At 31.6% G+C, this 23,702-nt stretch overlaps 1 protein-coding gene across 1 annotated transcript; it reads left to right on the top strand.

The window, feature by feature from the left end:
* The first annotated feature begins 1,243 nt into the window (after positions 1-1,243).
* CTL5 (C-type lectin 5) lies at positions 1,244-23,702 on the top strand. The gene is made up of 5 exons (XM_018548737.1): positions 1,244-1,443; positions 17,317-17,417; positions 18,222-18,416; positions 21,877-22,082; positions 23,496-23,702. Exons 2-5 carry the CDS (start codon positions 17,327-17,329, stop codon positions 23,652-23,654), a joined length of 651 nt encoding a protein of 216 aa, XP_018404239.1. The 5' UTR covers positions 1,244-1,443; positions 17,317-17,326; the 3' UTR covers positions 23,655-23,702.

The following is a 23,702-nucleotide window of genomic DNA, read 5'->3' on the forward strand; positions in this document are numbered from 1 at the left end:
CGCAGCATGTCTTATAGAAATGTAAAGTATCGAGACTTTGTCCGCATTAATATAGTGAGATGTAATAACATAAGAAATATATATAAGAAAACGTCATAATACATGACGATAGAATTAGCGATTGTTAAGCGAGTAGTTATAAAATTTATACCTAAAAGCTGTAAAGAAAAGAAAGAGAAACAGAGAGAGAGAGAGAGAGAGAGACAAAGAAGAAGAAGAAGAATCAGAGTTCCTTCGGGATATTCTTAAAAGGTCTTTCATTCAATTACGTTGCTCTGAGAAACTTGTTCTTTCCCGACTGTCCGGAATGTACGTAAACCCGCTGCGCTTCTTTACGTTTCATGTCACGTTTCCTTCGAGTTTCCGGTCTGAATTTTAGATGATTGCATAACAGATACTCGACCAAATTTTGCCGGATGTCTAAATGTTCCTTGGTATCTAGATTTCGAAATGATATCGTCACTTATATGTAGACGAAAGCTGAAGGAAACCTGTTCTAATGGACGAGACTACTGATCTTATTCAAACGTACGTCATGCTAATTCATTCAGCACATTATTTAACAGGAATTACTGACAGAAGTTGAAAAGATACATTATTTTTATAATAATAAAAAGTGGTACGTTCTTTCTCCCCAAAGAAGCAATTCTACAGGACCTTTTGGTCCGATGAAAAATTTGTATAATACTGTGACCTGCAGCTGTGAATCGATAAACTATCCTGGGAGCAGAAAAGGGAAGAAGAAAATCAATTATAAATACTATATAATCTAAATATTTGGCCAATTTCCAACAATGATATAGACAAAACTGTTGCATAACTGACATTTACAATGCAAACCAGAACGATCGTCATTCAACGGAGTTTTTTTTTTTTCCTCGCTACAGAATTGCGCGCTCTCGAGGACCGTATCGTCGGGACAAAGAAGAGGAGTTTTCGAAACGACGATGAGTATCGGTCTCGACTTGGGGCGGGAGCAAAGACGAAGGGGACGATAATACCATCGCTTTACGAACCGGTGTGTACGAGTCTAACCGTGTACACCGCGCACGTCGACGACGGGGCATACACAGGTGGGGCTGTATATCCCACCTGTGGAGGACCCAACGTCTACCTGATGAGGATGATGTCTCGTTCTGGTGGGAGGAATTTAGGTTACTCGTACCACTAGGGAATGTGGGCCGACTATATACCGGCTCATCGCGACCGTCAGTCAATTCATTCCTTCCCCGTATTTCCAATTCGTCGGATCCAGCATCACCGCCAGGGATTCTTTCTCTTGTCGTTGTCGTCGTCGTCGTCATCGTCGTCTGGCACTCGAGGGCTCTTCTCGCACCTCGTCTCTAGGTAAGTCCTGAGCCAGCGGAAGAGGCGACAAAGCAGGAAGAGGAAGACCATCAGTTTTGAAACCTCATCGCATCTTCGAGGACCGCTGCTTCTTCAGTAAGTACATTTATTTATTCGAGGACTATACGAGTTCATGTTCGACACACACACACACACACACACACACACACACACACACATTGCACGATTTATCAATACTAACTTCAGCACAAAAAAGATTGAATATTCTTTGCCTATTAAAAATAAAGAATTTTTGTTTGAAAATTTTTATGGAAAATAGAACTAAAGTCCATAATTTATAAAATACATTAAAAAAAACGGTTTTGCTGAAATATATCTAAAAATTTAGCTAAATACAAATCTGAATAATAAATATGTTGGACCGTCAAAATAATTATGTAGAATGCCGAAGCGTTGATGACAATATTACAAAAAGTTTTAACATTCTAGCAACCAGTTCGAATGTCCTACATAATTTGATGGTCCAACAAAATTATTTTCATTATTTTTTCATTATTTTTAAAATTATTTTCATATTTGTATCTAACTAAATTTTTAAATAGTCTACCAAATTGTTCTCTCCGTGTATTTTTCTGTTTTTCTCAACATTTGTAAAACCGCAAGAAATTTGTACATTAAATTTTTATATTATTTTTCTATGTAAAATTTAAAAAATGTTCTATAAACATTTATAAATTAATGATTGGCATTATATGTATCTCAATCTTTAAATTGATGATGATGGAAACGTACAAGATGTAAAATGCATCTTTCTGTGCAACATCGAGCATTGAACTCTCCGATATTATACCGGTTTTGAGTCCTGATTTTATCAATGTGCGCGTGTATACATTCCCGGAATTAAAATCTCGGAATCTGTGATATTCTATCAGAGATGGGAAAATCTGAGTCTTTGACTTCCAATTAACAGTGCTAACTCGCCGAAGATATGACATAATCGTTAACACGAGCTCGGGAAATTCCTGTCTTTGTTAGAACATTCTCCATTTTGGACGCGAGAATACGTCGAGAGAAAAATAGGTGTTACGCCAACGATTTACGAGCTTTTGTTACTTAATACGGTTGAAAGTTACTTTAACTCTAACGTATGTTATTCAATTCGTGATTTATAGAGATAATATGAGATGTTTTATTCTAATTTTAAAAGTTGCATTGTTTTGAAAGGAATTTAAGAATTCAAATCAATTTAATTCTTAGTTCGTTTGTACTATAAGAAAATTAAACGCATAATTATCTGATTATATGTTTAATTCTAAATGCATTTTATGTAGACTTCTACATTTGATGTTAATCTTAATGACAAATTTTCTAAAGAGTTACATGTCGATGTCCTCGTCAGAAAAATTTAAAAAAAAAACATGTTGCAGTTTTTTAATATCTAATATTATATATACTTATATGTTTAAGTTCCAAACTGAAAAATTCGAAAAGTGTAGTGCTATTTTCTTAATATCGAAAGTTACAAACTATTTCTTAATTTTTAGATAGTGAAAACGTCTCTTATGTGTCTCATAATTACGTTAATAATGCCTAGAAAGGTGGACACGATATTATTATTTTTGAAGTTAATGAAGAAAGTGCGTAATTAGAAACGATATTCATATAAAGAATGTGAATTAGACAAGTCTGTCATTAGTCAATTATTGTTCAGCTTAATTTAACGAAACATTTTTTAATGTAATTTTAAAATATAAATTATTTGGCGATATGTCTGTTATTTGCTTTGCATTTTCTTTTTAATTATTCACGACACTTTCTTAATTTCTCCATATCACTGCTGTTAATTTATAATTTAATATCCGTCTTGGAGACATAAACAAATAATTATTTGTGAAGATATGAGATAAATATATTCTCGCGTTATCCTACATCTCGTATGATGTCTCCGTCACGATTTATCAGTAAGATAAGTAAAGGGTCGCTCGTGAAAGTTTATAGGTGCAAGGTGCCGTATATCCTAGGAGTTGTAGCTAACGGATCTGCTCGATTTCGCATCCGAGAACAACAATTTCACAAGGGTTACAATCCCGTCCCAAATTTGTAAGCTTACATGTAAAATGTATTTGTTATATAATATTATATATTATATATGTAAAATGTATTTATTATATAATATTATATATTATATATGTTACACAATATAAATTATTTAATACAAACTATTTCTTATTTTATATAAAAGTTTCTGACTTATACCATAAAGATAATTCTTAACGACAGATCTTTGTTGACAAATTTTGTTACGTTTTTCAATAAAAATTTAGATACTTTTTTTTTTATAAAAGTATGTCCGATTTATGAATGGTAAATTTTAACAATTAATAAGAACAATTCGAACTTGTGGAAACTAGTTGATCGAAACAAGCGAAATCGGATCAAACCGTATCATCGGTGCATCGTTGACCCTGAACGATCTTTTTCTTGATCATCTTGATATGACCGCGTTTTGCAAGCATCTTCAAAACTGCTAGACAGCCTATCATGTCTATCAATTACGTGTCCCTATTTCGATTGCTTTCGTTCTATTCCGTAAGTTTCCTCGGTAATCTCGAATAGTGAGAAGAACGAGAATCACTCGAGTAGAACGATGCTTATCAATCTTTTACAAGTGAAGATGGAATACTTTCGGATGTAACAAGAATTAGGAGGCGCATGAATAAACGCTTATAATATTAGTAATAACGTATTTAAGAAGATTTTGTCATCAAAATACTCTTATACACTTGTAATTCTATAATAAATAAAATATTTTATATTTGAGAAATAAAAAATGAATAGAAAAGCCATTTTCAAAAAATGCCAAACAATCTATTTTAATTATCAGTGAAATACTAATAATAAATTACATCGTAGAGTTAGTGAAATCTCTTTAGATGTCGTAATTAAATAACTACACTAGTTAGAAATTAGTTTCACTATGAGTTTCAAATTGATTGATTATTAAGTGATCTCAGTCATTAACTGATTTTACTTTATGAGCTAATAGCTTGAGTAATTGAATTCCTTGAATCGATAAAATGTTATTTTATTTGTAAAACTGATGTTGGAATATTTATGTTTGTTATTTACGTTTCTCAGATCAACTATGAAAAAAAGTACTTTACGTATATTACCTCTCACCAGGAGGATTTGAGGCTGTTAATAATTGTTTCGAAATATGCTTCATTTTGTACCGAGAAAGTTTCTTGACATTTTAGCATTTTTTAACTGCGGTATGTTGAAGTAAAGCACGATTACATAAACGATCATGCGTTCGCATTTAAAAAAATATCTTTATATTATTATTTCGTCACACATACTAGTAATACCAAACGCACGTTATTTACGCGAAGCGAATTCTTTTTTGAATACTTCTCTAATGATCCATGTTAGACTTTATAGTCTCCTTTCACTTAAATGCGTGCTTCTTCGTATTTTCCTAAATGATAGATTTAGAGAAGATTCTTTTTATTTTTAATATGTATAATATATGTGTTGGGGGGAAGTACTAAATCTTGATATGTATATATTTCTTTGAATAGTATTAGTAAACTTACATACAGTAAATAAATATTTACTTAGATCTATTCAAATATTTATTAAAATTTAATTTTTTTATTCTACGTTTTAATATCATATATTCTATGTTTTGTTCATTGATAAGAGATATTTGTTTAATTTCTACAACCAATGGAAATCGACTCTTTTCTCGCGAAATCGTCGCGTTTCTTTGTGAGATAAACTTCGTGCTTTTAAGATAACTGAGATAATTGCAACGATCTTGCACACAAAGAGCAACGCGTGGAAAGCGTACACGATTGTACACTTTGTGCTATCATGGGATTTCGACATTTTATGTGGGTAACGAGTTAGGTTGACACGTCAATGGGAGTTTATTGTGCGAAGCAAAATAGAAGGAAGGAGATTAATTTTGTCGTTATTGTGAAGTCGCCGGTAGTTAACACGAGAGTGAAATGTCGAAGGATCTCATAGGTCTATGAAGACTTTCTTAAATACCTTTGAATTTTGTTACCAAAATATTTTTTAACCGAGGCGCTCTTAAAAAGTTGATGACGGTTTAAGTTCTTTAAATATTTTCACATTAAATATCTGTATCTCTGCTCAAGAAAGATGTTTAATAATTAATAAGATGTTTAAATAAAGTTTTATAAAACCTACTGAATTAGGCTGCTAGCTTTAAAATAATTTAAAAGCACAAGTGTACTTACATTACCAAGGTATACGAGAGTGTAAATATAGAAAGTTAAGAGTTTTGATACCAATACGCATAGCGTTCTACATATGGCACATGCTAAAGAACGGTACTCTGTTCCTCACAACCGTACGATACTTGCATATACATATTGTATATATATATATATATATGTGTATATATTTATACAAAATTATTTGACACGCAAAAGGACTTTTGCTGAAATATTTAAAAATTAGTTAGATACAGATCTCAAAATAATTTTATTAAATTATCAAAGTAATAATGTAGGATCATTAAAGTAATTATATATGCTCAAATTAATTACTACAATGTCAAAAAAATATTATTTTTGCAGTATTATGCTTGCGATTTTTATATAATTACTTTGACGGTTCAACAAAATTACTTTTAGAACTGTGTATATTTAGTTAAACTTTTAAACATGTTAGCAAAATTATTCTTTCCTTGCGAAAGAACGAAAATAAAATACGGCACATTATAAGGCTAACGGTAACAGTTCAATAATGATAAAAATAAGCAAAATAAAGAACTGTGTCAAATACAGATACAAGCGTAATTTTAATGGAAATAATTTTGCGTGACATCTGTCATTTCGAGGAAGCTATGAACGGAGCTCATTCAACTGAGACATGTAATTAAAGGCCGAAACTCGAGATTGCTATCTCCGCTTTTTAGGTCCGCGAGTCACGAGCGCATTTCTATTTGAGTATCGAGTAAGTTCCCTCTCTCGACGATGAGAGTTATTAGCGAAGTGGAACAAAATCGCGATTTTATCCCACCAAATAGACTCGTTGACTAAATCTCGTCGGTCGATACTCGACAAAAACGATAAACGATAATCGAGATGGCTATATCCTTTATTGTAAAAAATAATCTTTATTTTAGTTAGCTATCCTTTAGATTTATTTATTTTTTCAAAACTCAATTTGGGTCTTTATTTTAATAAAATTAAATAATAAATGATAATATTAATAAGAGCAATTTCTTCTTAATTAGAATTCCAATGTCTAACATATATACTAATGAGCGAATTGTTACGGAAACTATGGATAAATTTAGTTTTATGATAAGAGCGTATTGACCCAACCAGATCAATAGTTACAATAATATCAAAATAACGTCAAAATAAATCGTAATAGAAAAAAGTGACTTTTAATAATTAAATTTGCAGTTATTTGACCGTGTGAATTTATATACATATCTGATTCTTATGATTGTACTTCAACAAAACAATTTTGACGAGCAGTTTGCAAAATCAGACATAAATTCACACAGAAATATTTAAGCACTAAGATTAGCTTTAACCAAATATAGGACTTTACTTACAATTTTATTAGATTTTGGAATAAAATTCTAAAATTGTTAGATTTGTCCTTTATTTTCTTTAAGAAAATATCGGCATTGTAACGATTGACAGACTTGACCTGGCGTGGTGCGTTCAAAGCCCTGCAACTCTTTCCTACCGCGGACTCGATTCGCGCCCGTCTCGTTTTTGCGGTCGGATTCCCCAGAATCCAGACGTTACCCGCAGTATGCGGGATACGTCGATGGACACACGACGGCGTTTGCCGTTAACAAAAGTCCACCTCGGACAAACTGTATGAGACTCCTGGAAGAGAGTCCGGCTGGGACGTAAAGCCGGCCAGCTAACGGTCACGACGGCGCGGCGATGTGGTCCGCGAGCGCACACACGCTTGCGTACGCTTGTTTACGTACACTCTCCGTCATGTCGTTATCCTACACCTACAGTTCTCATTCTCATACTCATTCTCATTCTCGTTTCTGTTCGCGTGAATGGCGTCGGCAGCGAATACCGGGAAAGCTCGACGTCAGGTCGGACAGGTGCATGGTCGACAGTTTTGAGTTATCTGCGACTACTTGTCGAAGTAGAAGAGATTATTATATAGTTGAGACTACGCAACGGATATTAGCGCATGAGTTTTTAAGCATCCCCGAATCGAAAATTCGACTCTCTGGTATTCATAGTCGGTTCATATATTGAAGACTGCCTTAAGTACAATTAATCATAATAAGATACGTGAACCAATCACAGAACCATATTACTTCAATCTTAACTACATATGATAGTTACTAGTATGAGATAATTTCAATCAAGTGTTTGATTAATAGAACTAAAATTTGTGCTAATCGCCAATTTGACTTTTTAAAATATTATCTTACTTTTCTAATGTTTATTAAACGATTGGTTACTATCAATACTATTATTATAGTTAGTAATATTTACAATTAATATTTACTTACAGTTACTATCACAATATGCTAATTTGGTAGGTCTATTTTTTCAGACTTTTTGCAATAATATTCTCAATGATATTTTTATTCTTTCTTAAGCAAAAATGAAAAATAAAAACTGAGAGAATCGGTTATTATTTTCACATGTAGATGCCCGTTGCATGTTTAAAATGTTCATGTAAAAGAAGAAAACTAACAAACGGATTTTTTTGCAAATATTTTTGTACAGTTTCTACATATTCTCTTTAATTATTAATCAATTCAAACTTTAAACTCTTATCGTTAATTTACATTCTATTTCTATTTATTTTAATATTTAATTATATTCTAATAAGATTTAATATTCTATATATTATTTTCCTTGTTTTGTAAGAAGAAAGTGGAAAATTTTGTCTTTTACAATTACATTTTGTAAACGAGAGTTTTCTATGTCATATCGTAAATATTGCTGTTTAGAACACAAACGTTTCTCCATAACTGAACGATTATTATGATTACTTTAATGACTGCCACACAAGCATATATCAGATAAATTATTACGTTGCAACTTGTTACAACGTAACTAGTATGTGCGAAACAAATTGCTGCGTACGTTTAAATTATAGGTACGGTTCGTTAAGATATCGATTCCTTTGCGAGAGTGGCAAATGGTTATAGAGAGCATCTGTTTCAACCGCAAATGTTATTAGTCTTCATTGCATTTAAAGACACAATGCGATATGCCTTTATAGATTACCACAAATCGCAAGTATTAGTCAAAAACATTGAATATACATTGTTTTTTTTTATTAGTTAATTAAAAAAGAATAAAAAAACCAATATACGTACCTTTTTGGAATTTTGTATTTGCAACAGCATATCATACGAAGCTTTTGTCTGCAATGTGCATTAGATGTAAACAATTATCACACAATAAAAAAATGCAATAATGTAAAAATGACGTTGCGAAAAGAAGCGAATTTTCAGCGAATTTCATATGTATAAATTATAACAAAATAAAATTTAATTAAATTAAATTAGTCTTTGGAGAGAAATTCACGATTTCTTTAATTGAATCTTCTAAATTGATCAAGACAAAAGTGGAGTTATCAGTTACACAAGTTCTCCAGAAAAGAAGTGACATAAAATGTAATGCTATCACTGTTTTATTATTCGTAATAAAATAGGTTTATGATTATATAAATCATGTCAGTCAATATTCGTAACATTACTTGTGGTTGCGCCGCAAGATATGTAGCCTTAATTAGTACGTTGCTGAATTAGTTTTCATAATGCATCTTGATCCTGACATTTTTTACGTCATAAAGTGTAAAACATCTAATGTTTATGTATACACACACATGTGAAATATTACGATACCTGAGGGCTATATAATTAACATTCATGATATAAAGAGCAGTTAGTCTTTATAACAGATAATGTCAAATAATTCGAAACTTTTAATTAAGTTTATGCATACAAGCAAGTGCATTACAAGCTGTGGAATGTATTTAGATCATAGAAGAGAGAGATCGAAAGTTTTTACTCTTGAATTCTTTAAATAATTTAAGACTAATATTTTAGCTAAATTTTTATACATATATATGCACTTTTTATGTAAAATGTTAAAAGATAATATCAATATTAATTTAAATGTCACAGCAATTTAGAGGTGTTCAGAGGAAAATTACAAGAAAACGACGAACATCTAATAGATTTTAAAAAATAAAAGACCATTATTCAATTAGGCGCAAAAATGGCGATTTTGTGCTATTTTCCTTTGCGATCAATAAAAAGCGTATACCCGTATACTTATAGAAATATCAAATTAAATACTGAAAAAGATAATGATTAATTTTGATTACTTACTTTGAGTATTAAAAGCTCTAAACAAGGGAACATTTAAAATAAGTAACTATAATGACTACCTTCCAGTATTAAATTTCTGTAAGGATGTTATTTGGAATTTTAAGATCGTTTGATGGTGCAGGACTCATCTTCGCGCACGGCAGTCCTCAGGCGATACACGTGTTTTGCCAATCTCCGAATAAGAATAACCGGACTAATGAGTCGATTCTAGAACAACTTTCCTTTCGATTAATGTACCATATCGGCTGATGAGAACAAAGCCGTGACTTTTGTTCCTGGAGTCTTTATTCGTCAAATGTCCAACTTTCATCGCCGATATTTCTTAATACAGTTTCTGTAAAATAAAAAATCCAATTTTGCGCTTATGCTATTGATATCTTTTATTTGCATTTTTATTGATGCATGCAATATCACATGTAAATTTAATGGCTCCTCATAATATATTCTTGACATAACTTCGGAGATCCTTCCAAAATTATATCACGAGTACAATATACAAAATTTTGCGCTACATTATTTATTCGTATATAATCGATTACATAATGTCTTAATTACATTAAGGTTTATTTCCATGTGTGTGTGTGTGTGTGTGTGTGTGTGTGTGCGCGTTTAAATTTAACATTAATATTCATCATGTGATGGAGTGGCCGATACCATCGTAATTCCGGAATTCCGGAATTCTTCCATTCTAATCTGATGGGCTATAAAACATCGCTCATTTACATTTGCGGGAAAAAATTTCCATTAGATTCAAAATTTGGACTTATAATAACATCTATAAATCTAGCGGGGTGTGAAGAAGATACGAAAAAAGAAGATTTGTTAAAACAACTAAAAACTTCTGATTCAGCAAACATACAACATACTCGTATAATAATATACATATAGTCAATTTTTCATGTTAAATTAACAAAGTTGTATAACTGAATAATATTAGCGATTATAGATAATCATATTTGTTGTAATAGCACGATAAATTTGTTAATACTATATAGCAAAGATAACTCTGCGAAAATCAATCCAATATACATATAGATCAAAATTTTTAACAAAATATGCTAAGTAAAATGGCACATGCTTTAATTACTATAATGAAGAAAATTTGTTACATTCAGATAGCAATTTTCATTGTAGCAAAGAATTAGCTGAATTATAGCATACTAATAATTATTCACAGAAATAATTGCTTTATTAAATCATTAAATCTTTTTAGTTATGGATGTTGAACTCGCGTACCAAACTATCAGTGTTGCTGAATCATCCAATCTACTTTTTCCCATGAATGTTAACATTTGCGTTAACATTATCGTATTATTTTGGAAATGTCTCAGCTGTAATCAATTGCAGCAACACACTGCAGAAATTTGAAAGAGGTCTAACATGGTATATCCTCGATACCAATGCTCATCCACTACTTCGTGCAGACGCGAGTGTCACGAACGGTTTAGAAAGTCTCAGCTCCCTTCACAGAGACTGGCAATCGTGATACGAGGAAAGTCAGCTGTCCGATAAAAATTAGATAAAAAAAGGACGCGTTGCAAAATCACATCAAGTTTCACTGGCCGTGGACGATTCAGACTTGTTTCTAAAGTCATCGCGATCGTCCAATCATCGTCTTTAACCCCATCAGTTGGTCCTGAGTAGCGTGCACCGGTATTGTCTTCTCATTACGTTTGTGCCCATTTAAAATCGTGTAGAATATATGTATATATATTTATTACATCTATAATTTATTAATATATTTTATATTTTTAATTTTAATTTTATTATATTTTTATGTCTCGTTTAAAGTTATAGTGTCCTACATTTGAATTGGTGAGTGCACTATTGAGCTTGAAGAGCAAACCAGAAAAGATGTTTTAATAAGCAATGTTTAAATCCTGAGTGGTTTTAGAAGTGTTTTGTGTAAATCATCTTATAAATTGTTTAACACACATGAATAAAAATAATATTGTTAAACATAATCTCAGATAAATAATTTATTTGTAGCAGTATATTATAAATTTTTTTTATCAACATTGAGTGCAGACAGTACGAATTTAAATTTGAAATTTAAGTTTGTTGTTTAATAGATAAACACACATTTCAGAAATGAAGAATGTTTCGAAAATATTAATAGTGACTTGTATTTAAATTTCCAAAAATAATTTTGACAAATGATTTTTACTGGAAATAAAATTAAAGTTTTTTATTAGTATTGAAAAATTTGATGACTCATTCCCTTTTTATGTACATTTGCTGATTCATTTTAGGTCTGTTTTTTTTATTTCCACACATGTATTAAAACTCTTGTTCTCATTTTCACCAAATATCAAATATTGTACACCTATCTTACTAGCTTTAAGTTCTAAAATATATACTAGTTTAGAAAACAAACTTTTTGACTCTGTCTAATTCTTGAAACAAAAGTGAAACTAACAGTTTTGTAATTTGACATAAATTTCATTTAGGACTTTAAATATACATCTCTCTATCCATTTCTCGATAAAAAACGATAAGGTGCCTGACGAAAGATGCAATTTTGTTCTACAAAGTTATATCTTCCTCAAATGACATAACAAAGTACGATATTGAGTAACTTTCAGCGATCGCTAAATCTGGCTCCGCCCTGCCTACATAAAAGCAATGATAATGTAATTGTATATACAATGTAATTGTCATTATGTAACATCCCTATCTATTTTTAAAGAACTGATGAAATGTCGTATCTCGCGATTTGTGAGGAACAATATAATGATGAGCCACAATGAATTACCTTAGAATTACATTAATTAGTTGCCGTTGTTTTACATAATAGGGATACGTTGTAACGTCGGTGTGCTTCCGCGTTTGAATATAATGAAAGACGATAATGTACGTGAGAAGAGTCTCAGTTAGAAGCTGCTACAGCTAATGATTAGATCTATAAAAAAGCAGGGAACTATAATTCTTATTCTAGATTGTTACGTGTAACTTTTAGGAAGACGTAAATTTGATCAGGAACTACTCCTAACTGCGGAAAAGCAACACTGTAATTTCCTTAACGAGCGAACTGATCGACGCGTAAAGAATGCAGCAGCTTACGTGGTCATAGGGTCACTGGACCCTGGTTAAAGTCGACCGATCTTTTTTCTTTTTTTAGCCATGCTCTGCGTCATCCGTAAGTTACTTAACACGATCATCGTGCGTAAATTATGCATGCCGCGTATTATGATTCACACGTGCACACACGAGGAACTAGCAACTCACCGTAAATTTTCGTATATTTTATACAGCACGAGTTTTGATTCAACTTGACTTTAATTTTTACATGTTGGTACATGATTTGCATACTCTCTAAACAAATAAATATATATTTAGAGAAAGAATAAGTAACGTATTAAATTTTTCTACGGTGTACTTTTTATCGCTTGTATGCATATTATTTTTTAAATCAATCAATTTTCAGCCTTAATTTTTAAATTTTTTGTTTTAAATAAAACTACATGATGTAAAATAAAATGTAAATATATTCTTTGTAAATATACTCTTTGAACAGAAAACGTTAGTTGCGTCAAAACTGCATTGTACAGAATAAGAAAAAGGAAAACGGCTGCTTTTGAAAGAAGATGCGTTTTAGAGAGGAAAATTGCGTAGGTGTGAGCGAGGACACATTAATGAGGTACTCATACATAGAAAAGCTCTTTTGCAATAGATTTTACACAACCAGATTGGATGCGACCAAATCTATAGCATCTGTTCGTAACGTTAAGAATATATTCTCCTGTTCTCTTTCTCTCTTTCGTATTTCTCATCAAAAAATTATGACATTCTATGCATGCATCGTCTCAGTGAAGTATCGGGATAGCCGTTGATGTAAGATCGCTAGGTGACCTTAAGTGATGCAACGGTCAAGAGATTTTGTAATACCAACAAAAAAGAGATTATTCGCTGAAATCATTCGACAATTGTTGATTATGTCAATGCTATGACACTTAGAAGATTGAATTGACATCTGGAGAGAAGAGGTCTAATAATGTTTTATTAAGACATCGTTAATCCCTTCACCTGATACATTATACAGATCTTATGATAAAAGTACACATTGACGAGTATTTAATAGTTTTGTCGCTAAGTATGTTTGTAAAAGTATACAAAAAGATAAATGCAATCAATTAGCTTGTTAAAGAAGCGTGGCATAAAAGAATTAACAGACGTGGATATTTCTTGTTCTTCCAATTGTGATGCAATCGTAGTATGCTCATATTTTCATGGTACTCTAATCTTAATAAACATTTTTAATTATTACCTATTGTACAGCAGAATTAAAGCATCAGTCTTTGAACGCCTCAAATTTTTCACACAGTATATTTTAGCTTATTTAGAAAAAAAAATGAAAGCTATATATTAATAATTATAAAAATATATGAAAGTTATGTATTAATAATTATAAAATGCAGAAACAAAATACACTTTTTTGGAGCATTAATTTAATTCTGTATAAAAGAGAAAGGCCAATTAACTTAAGTCTTTAAAAGTGAAATGGAGCGAAAGTAACGTAATAGCAAATATAAAATTAAGAAGACTATACGTGAAAGAGATGTTAAGTTTTATCTTCAATTTATTTGATGCATTCGTTACTCCCCTTTATATCCTTTCTCCGGTCTCATCCGCCAGAATCTATTATACCATTATATTCAACGCGATGTTTTATGTTGTTATAAATATTGCCTGCGGCTCTCATAACCCATCAACCTCTATTCTAGTGAGTTATTAACTTTCAATCTGGACACTCCATTTCACGCGGTATACATTTAATAGTGTATACACCGTCGTGTCAAAGTACGTTAATTACTGCCACATGATAATTCTTTCGCTTCCATTCTTAATTAGCGATTTAGTGCACGAAGAAAATAGTACGGATTGCTCTATCACCTAAGTGAAAGATAAATAAAAAATAGAGAGATTTGCAGGGAATGTTTCTCCTAATTTTACGTCGAAAAATTTGACTGTGTCATTTGGTCCACGATTTTATTGTGTTAATCTAAGGCGAGATATTCTTTTGCTCGCGTTTCGTCATCAACGTCTCATGAATATTGCTGTTTATTCTAATGCGAAATCACCATTTATCTTTATGTCAAGTTGCACATTTCAGCACGTGAAAAACTACTCATTGTCTTCGTAATGTATTGGCAGAAGTAAAAGAAGAAGTCGTGATGTATGACGATGGGGCGATGAATACATGAATGCTGTTAAATTGGCAAGTTCAAGTCATCATACATTATTATTGTGTACTTAGAGATGAGAGTTTGTTAAACTAGATAATTAATAATAAATAATTCAGTATTTAACTTTTGCTAGCGCCTCTTACATAAACTTTCTTGTGACCTCACAATCTTTACTTTCTATTGGTAATTGCATGAAAATTTATTTTCTTGCTTCTTCATTACAGATCAAATAAATCAGCCACTCTTATAATTATTTTTACAAATTAAAAAATATCTTGTAATTTATTAATACTTTATTTAAATTCCATTAAATTATTATAAGTTAATTTAATTTGATAGTACAGTTAAAAAAATAATCACTTTTTCTAATTTTATTCGATTCGAACGTATCTGATGTGAAAGCTTTGTTTTTTTAAGGATTATTTGAAAGTATATATTCATTTATCGACTTGTGAATTTAGGTTACTGATAAATTAAGAGATTGCGAGAAAATACAACACGTTTTTCTTCGAGAACTTCTAAAACCGAGCGAAATGTCACTTTTCGAACCAAAGATTAGCAGTCAGCACAATGATTAGGAAAACTGTAGAATGGTTTTTATTCGGTCTATGAACGCATTTTGCTAACGGCTTCGTGCCGTTTGCTCTTCTAGAAAGTGGTTCGCTTCGCATTTGTCCGCCGCGACGGATGACAGTCATTAGTAAAACCATCACGAAGCGTCGACATTTACGTGTCGCACGAGATCAATCCGGAAGTTATAATTCGATGCGCTAGTCATTTTGCTTTGTTAAAATTAAATCGAATTAGAAAACTGATTAATCGAAAGTGTGCTATTTTAATAATAATTTATATTTTATAGTACATGGAACAATTCTATGGAATATCACTTTTTAAGAAATGGATTTTTTATACAAAATAATTATCTCTACAAAATGTTAATCAAAAATATATAATTTCTATGATTTTCTTAAAAATATTTTATAAAAAATGTACATGTACAACTTGATGATGTCAAGTCTTTTATTATTTATTATTTAATTCGCTATTTAATAAATTTAGTTTTTCTCGTACAATTTATGTGAATAATTGCTATAATTTGAAAAAGATACGAAAGGATATTTTAAAAATTATATAAAAAAGATTTGAGAGACTGTCTAAAAAATTTTAATATAATTAGGATTTGTGTCTGTTGCAAATTCAGTACATGCGAGCATCATAAAAGCCTTGTAACCCCGTAACCTCGAACTGCTGAACACGCTCAATGGCGTTGGCAAATGTTCAGCGTTCCCGTTTCAAAGAATTGTCGACTTTCTTAAGGATTCCATAATACTACCTTGGTGTACGACACCAACGTGGCTCGGTATTTCTGTCGAGTGCCCTGAATTGTACGTAATCAGCATCTGCACAAAAGCATGCATGTTGGAACTCCTACTGTCAAGGCTTTCCAGTAGGCTTGAATTTCTAATTATATCTTCGGTATATTTTTCAACGAGCGAAACTAAACGTTGCAATGAGCAAGAAGCTGATTTTCTCGTGATTAGAAGCAAGCGAAACTTCGTAAAGTTGAAGAAGTTTTAATATTCGCATAATTATGCCGTGCAGAGTATACATAAAAAGTAGTACGAAGTTTTACACTATTATCCAAGTGTGGGAGAGCTCTTTTGTTTCCCTGAATTTAGAACACGAAGCGTTCTTCTTTCTACCGACAGATTCTTTGAAATAGCTTTTCATAAATATGAATTCTTAAATCAATCATTGAACGTAGTAAAAGGTCTATTGTTATACAGCTTTATTTTTATATGTATTTTTTTTTCTTAAAACGGAGAAAGCTAGAGCTTTCTATAAGGAATTTAATTATATTTTTGAAATGTATTTAAAATGCATAATTTTTCGAATTTTATATAGTTTTTTAAACCGATCGTGATTTAGAATAATAATTTTCGCTTCCATTACGTTAAGCGTACATACAATAACACTCCCAGGCACGTTTCATTGCGGATGTAACGCGCGCTACATGAAATTGCGGCATCGTATTGATTAACGATCGCATTCATTTACAGATAACAGATTTAGAATATGAAATATATTTAGGAATTTTGTATAAGGCAATGTAATAGTTCTATGTAGCTAAAATAATTTTCCCAATTACATTGCGATAATAAAAATCAAACGTACTTTACTTTGATGATAGTAATATAAATAAATGATAAAATATAGATAAAAACACTTCATAAAAATTTAATTCGTGAAATCTGATAATCACAAATTTTACAAGATAAATAATGAATTTGCAGAATGACTTGGAAACTTTTTAACATCCGAGTGGAAACCTTAAATGACTGTTTATGTCATTAAATCCATCAATAAATCGCCCAAAGATTCGACGCTTATGTATCTTGCGTAATTTTTTTTTTTATAAACGAACGTTCTCTTCTTCTGTTCAAGGTCCGGGAATATGAGGGCCATCTATTTGCTCCTCCTCGGCGTTGTTGCCGTGAGTGCCCAGCGTCGTTTAGCCTTGCCTGACCCGCGAAGTTGCGCGAACCGTAAGTATTTCTAGTGACATTTCGTAATCACACTTTAACTTGGCGGCTGCACGGCTAACTAAGTGGAAAATCGTTGGAAATCGTATACTCAAAGAAAAAAAAAAAAAAACAGAGAAAAAAGAGGACGATTGCAAGATGCTCTTCATTCATGAATACGTTTGTTGTGTGTCATAACTCGCTTTGTGTGAACTGACTCGCGTTAGCCATCAAACGATTGCGCGTAGGATTTGTTCCATTTATAATCTTCTGTAATTAAATGCAACTTTGCGATCCTGAAATTGTTTGACGGCTTTATCCAACAAGTTTTAAATTCTTTGAAATGTTTCTACGAACGGGTGATATATCATACTGCTGTGGAAAATTTATTATATGTTAAATTTAATATTAATTTTATGTATCTCAAAAACGATCAACTCAAATTTTTGTATTTGTTTAACATAAGATGAATATATGAAAAGATAACGCAAATACTATTTAAAAGAAAGTTAACACATTTTTTATTAATTTATTTTAGTATTTACGTTTTAACACGAAAAATTCAACACAAAATTTTTACGAAGCTTGAGTAAACCGTTTCCAACATAAATACGGTTTTATTGTAAATTCACTTCGACGACATTAGACGAAAGATTTATATATTTTTTTATATTATAAATATAATATTTTATATCTTTTTATTTTATATATTATAATGTAAAATAGATTTCTGTGAATTGATGACAAAGTCATGTCCAGAAAAATCAATTATTACAAATACAATCACGATTGACGATATTATGATTCATTAATGTATTCATTTTCCAGGCGTCCGTCACTCGACGTACAGGGATGGCAGGGGGGTTGTACACTCGTACTTCTTCAGCTGGGAACATCTGCCAACTAGGAATCTCGAGGTGGACTGGCTGGATGCTCGCAACATCTGCCGTCGTCATTGCATGGACGCCGTGTCTCTGGAGACACCTCAGGAGAACGAATTTATCAAGCAGAGATTAGCAAGAGGTGAGCGATGACAGACTTGAAATATACTGACTTTTTGTTACAATCCGTACTTTGATTCCTTATAAAGATTTGCTGTCTTATGTAATCCTCTCTTCGCGAATAAAATTTCTGTTTGAGAAAAAACCGATTTGCGAATTATTGGTTTCGACAATCGAAGGCTCGATAAATGGTAAAATTAATCGTAGGTTATATTTGAGTGATGCAATGTAACAGGTAGCTAATCACTGTCGCGTCAAGCTTTAATAATAAATCCCCCCTGATGACTTTTGACGATTCCTTAATAAAATTATCAAAGCGTGACTGGTTTCCATAAGCAATTAAAAACACATAATGCGAATTAATGTTAACTCTTGTGAAAATAATTGATAAACTATAATAATTGATAAATTATTGACAAATTTTTTGTCATGTCAATCTTTGATCGTAATCAAGTTGAAAATTAAATTTAATTCTTCGATAATCTGTTAAGTATCCTTTTAATTATAGAGAGAAATTAATATTCGATATTAATATTCAATACTGCTTATACGGTTATTAATATATATTGTTATAAAACTGTTTGATCATTATTCTGATCCCTCCTACATCCGTGATGACAATCTCCAAGAATAATCAGACAGTCAATAAATCGTAAAGATATTAAAGAACAATTATTAATTACACTCGACTCTATTGAGGATTTTATAATCTAAAGTATGTCAATGATGTATTAATAAAATGTTTATACATTCTTCTCGCAACTTCTACCCTGTAAAAATACGAAGCATACCATCTCTGATTATATCATCTTTAACCGCTTCAACTTGTTATCCGTAAAAAAAACGAAGACTACCGGAAAACTATCGGCATAATTAATGCAAATCAGTTAGTTTTGTGGTGATTTACTCAGAAATTCAAATTACAGAGTACCGTTACCGTAGAATTTATATACGAAATTACGTGTGAGATAGAATGGTATAATAGAAATAATATTTCCCATTTACAATCACGATACAGTAATCAATATCGTATTTCGCAATTTTTCAAAGTGCATTCAAGCATATTTTAAATATGGTACGCTTTGTCGTAGTGAAATTCGGTTGCTACAATATAATCTCGCCATTCTTTTCAAGAACCGCGTCAGAAACGCGAGTTCGAGAGACGCGAGTGACATGGAATCTCTCATTAGTGTCGCTAATTTCGCATCTTGTTCGCGAGAGAAATTTTCCGCGCCGTAATCTCCAGACAGTCCTGCGAATCTAACAAAGTAAACGTTGCGCCGAGCGCGTGAGAAGTAAAAGCGGATCCTCTTCGGTCAATTTAAGATCTGATTACACAATAAAATTGTCGCGCGATTAAGTCTTGCGGGATGAGTATAGTCCGATTAGGCGCGTCCGCGAATTTGGTGGCGCAATGATAGTGACTACTCGTCATTTCTCTTCGTCATTTCTGTACGACCTATGATCCTGCCGGCTGCTCAGCGAGGAATTCGAGTTGCAACTTAGATTCGCGGGTGACTAGATGCTCACGTGTATATACCCCTATACTCGGCGAAGCGGGTCACTTTCACTTGACCGTTGATGCCCCGTTCAGAAAAAGGAACTGACGTGAAAGGGACTTTATGTAGGTATCTGCAATTTAACGATTTGTCTTCTGAGACTGAATTCTGGTGAATCGTTGACGATAACGAGATGCTTGTTGCTACTAAAGCGGTTATTACTCTCAACGTCTGAGTTTCAAGCAAGCAATGTTGAATAATATATGATATGGAAAGCTCTGATTTTTCTATCGACGTCTCATTTTAGCGATCTACATGTTCAAAATTGCTAAGTCTTGTAATTACAACTCTTGTAATTTTTATAATTGTTTATATTTAAAACATTATATATTCTTCGTTTAATAATTTTGGATTTTGATAATACAGCTTTTATATAATAATTCAGAATTTTTAACTAAAGTTTTGTACGCTTTTTTTCCTGGATTGTCTCGTTTCCTTTTCTCTATAGTTGTAGGTCAAGAAATTAAAAAATTCTAATTAATTTCTTATTTAATTAGTAATTCCTTAAACAAAATTTCTTTTATATACTTTTTAAACTCTCATTTTAGATAAGTATTATATAGGTATCATATGCACCGTCGTATATTAGTTATTTATATAAATTTACAGATTTTTTTCTTTAATAGCAATATAACATAAAAATGATATAGAGGAAAGAATAGTGTAAAATAATAAAACTTAATAAATTAACTATTAAATTAATTTAGATTATTAATCAAGCCAATAATTAGTAACATAAACGAGTTATATCCAAATATATCCAAATGCAAATGCAATTTGTTTAATTACCTGATAGACCAAAACTGATTCCGCGTGCCAGAAAACCGCAGATAGTTCTTCGGGATACAATAAGGAAATGTTAAGCGAAGTGTAATTCGTGGTGCCTAACAGCACGTTGGTGAAACACAAGTTCGATGCTTTCGAAAAGTTTAACATTTCTATCGTTTCGTTTTATCTTAATTAATTCACGCGAAACTCTGCGGGCTGAAATGCGCGCAAACTTAAGAAGCAATCGCGTTATTTGAATATTTTGAATTTATTACAATTCATCTCAAAATATATTTACGCGCGTGTATATAAAAATGTCGAATACAAATTTATAAGATTTGGACAGAATTATTTTAAAAAAGTTTTACGTATGTTAATTTCTGTAGTTTATATCACAGATCAATTATATCATGTAACGGATTACAGGTACGTGAATCAGTATTTTTTCTTAATGATGTATCAAGTTGGACGTGACATTTTATACGAGGTTGCTCGTGCTATTATTCGAATAATAAAGCGTTATTTGATTAAGACATCCGGCCTTATTAAGAAAATGATAGCTATTTATCCGCGTTTTCTTGATTCTCATTTAAATTTTATTGTCACATTTCGAATAATTTTATAATTAAAGAACGGAGTTCCTATTGCGGTCAGAGTGATGCGGACGTCCGGGTGAAGATAATCAATGCATTTGCGAGCTATCATTTAGAGATTGTAAGGTCAATCTTACGATTTAACTTACATCCCCATTATTCACAGACAATGAGAAATTTAATTATTTCTTCTACGAGCCTACACGAAAATCTCTTGCACCATCCTAGAATATTCTTTTTTAATCCCGGTTCACGTTGAACAAAGGTATAAGTATTTTAATTAAAAAAATTACTTTTACTATATGACTAATGCCCGTATTCATATAGTTCTGGTCTCATATTTAAGGCTTCCTTAAGTTTATCTTTATATGTTCAGTAACCAATAAAATAATTCATGGAACATTCATAGATCAGTCAATATATGTATCAAACATGAATTTTTTAAACATTGGTTAATTATATAGTTTTTGTATTATATCAATATGTAGCGTACTAATTACAGCGACAATCCCAGTTTCTTCATTTTGAGTTGTTTAACTAAAAAATTAATAAATTCAATCAGGAAACGTGAGGTATATTTGGACATCGGGCCGTAAGTGCAATTTCAACGGCTGCGATCGACCTGATCTTCAGCCCCAGAACATTAACGGATGGTTCTGGTCTGGATCTGGTGCCAAGATTGGACCAACGACCCAACGTAACTCTGGTGACTGGAGCAACACTGGAGGATATGGTCAACCGCAACCAGACAACCGTGAGGCTGCACAGGTAAAGTTTACTTTTATCAAGAAAACTTTATTTTGGAGTACTTATAGATAGTTACATATGTACAATGGACGTAAAACCATAATCACGCTAGCCATTGCGCGATTGTGATTGACGAATGAGAATTACTTTTAAACCAGTTAGAACAAAGCAATTGATACTTTATTTTGGTTGGTTGAAAAGTAAGTTGCGAATTGTTAATCATAATCACACAATGATTAGTATGATTACGGCTTAATTCGTGCAAACTCTTACACATATTTAGCAATTATATTTTATTTTATTTTTACATATTTTTAATTTTTAATATATTTAATATATTTTACAATAAATCATTTTAAAAGAGATTTTTAATAAATTCGAAAACATAAAAGAGGTCTCATAGTAATTTCACTGAGCATGGCATCCGATTGCAACGTCTTTTCCTTCAGCACCGATGTACCCTATGAAACTCTGATTTATATTCTCGTAAGGTATTAGAGTGAAAGTGCTTTTGGCATCTCTGGATTTATTAGTGCCGTCATATACGTGACCTTTAGTAATTTTTACTAGCGTCTCGTTCTCATGACTTCGCACTATCAATTAGATATAAAAGTTATCTACTTAAAATCATGTAACTCTTGATCTTTCAAAATTTTATAAAAATATCTTGAGAAAATGATATATTTTTAAAATTTTAGAATTTTACTTTGTTTCTTAAAAGCTTTTTTTACTTTTTGATGTTACATACAAAGAAGTATATAAAATAAATTTCAATTTTACTAATATATATTTATAATGCAAAGAATTATTTGTAATCATAATATAGGAAACTCCATTTTCTTACTTCAAAATTGTGTAACTCACCATTAGTTTTAATAAGTTAAATCAAATAAAGTATTTTAATGATGTCCTTTAATTAAACGTATGTAACAACAATTCAGCACAGAAACTTGCAATACCGTTGATGCAAGGTTATTGTAATATTGCTAAACGATGTATAATATTATTGTAATAAACAATGTATAATATTAATGTAATATTATTGGAATGATTTGTGGGATGCATTAAGTTCTAAGAATACACCGAAGAAAAATAATGGTTGCTAAAGTATCTAAAAATTTAGGTAAATACAAATCTGAAAATAATTTTGTTAGACCATGAAAGTAATTAACGTAGGAATCTCAAAGTAAGAAAAATACTACAAGAAGTTTTTATATTCTAATAACATAAGTTTGAGCATTCTACATAATTATTTTGATAATTTAAAATTATTTTCAGATTTGTATCTATCTAAATTTTTAGGTACTTCAGTAAAATCGATTTTTTTCTGTACGAACTTTAAAAGAAAGGTTTGCTAGAAACGCGTTATTTCAACTACCTTTTTCCGAAGGAAACTTTAAATTTCAGGTCTTATTCAATTTCGTTCATTTCTAGGGTAACGACGAGTCCTGCCTGTCCATCTTAAACAATTTCTATAATGACGGCATCAAGTGGCACGATGTGGCCTGCCACCATGTAAAACCCTTTGTGTGTGAGGACAGCGATGAGCTTCTCAATTTTGTTGCATCCCGAAATCCAGGAATCCGTTTATAAAAGGATCCAACCGTGAACGGATTCGGGCGAGCAGACCATCACATCGTA

This window comes from Cyphomyrmex costatus, unplaced genomic scaffold (assembly GCF_001594065.2).
Source record: "Cyphomyrmex costatus isolate MS0001 unplaced genomic scaffold, Ccosl1.0 scaffold75, whole genome shotgun sequence".
Taxonomy (NCBI): domain Eukaryota; kingdom Metazoa; phylum Arthropoda; class Insecta; order Hymenoptera; family Formicidae; genus Cyphomyrmex; species Cyphomyrmex costatus.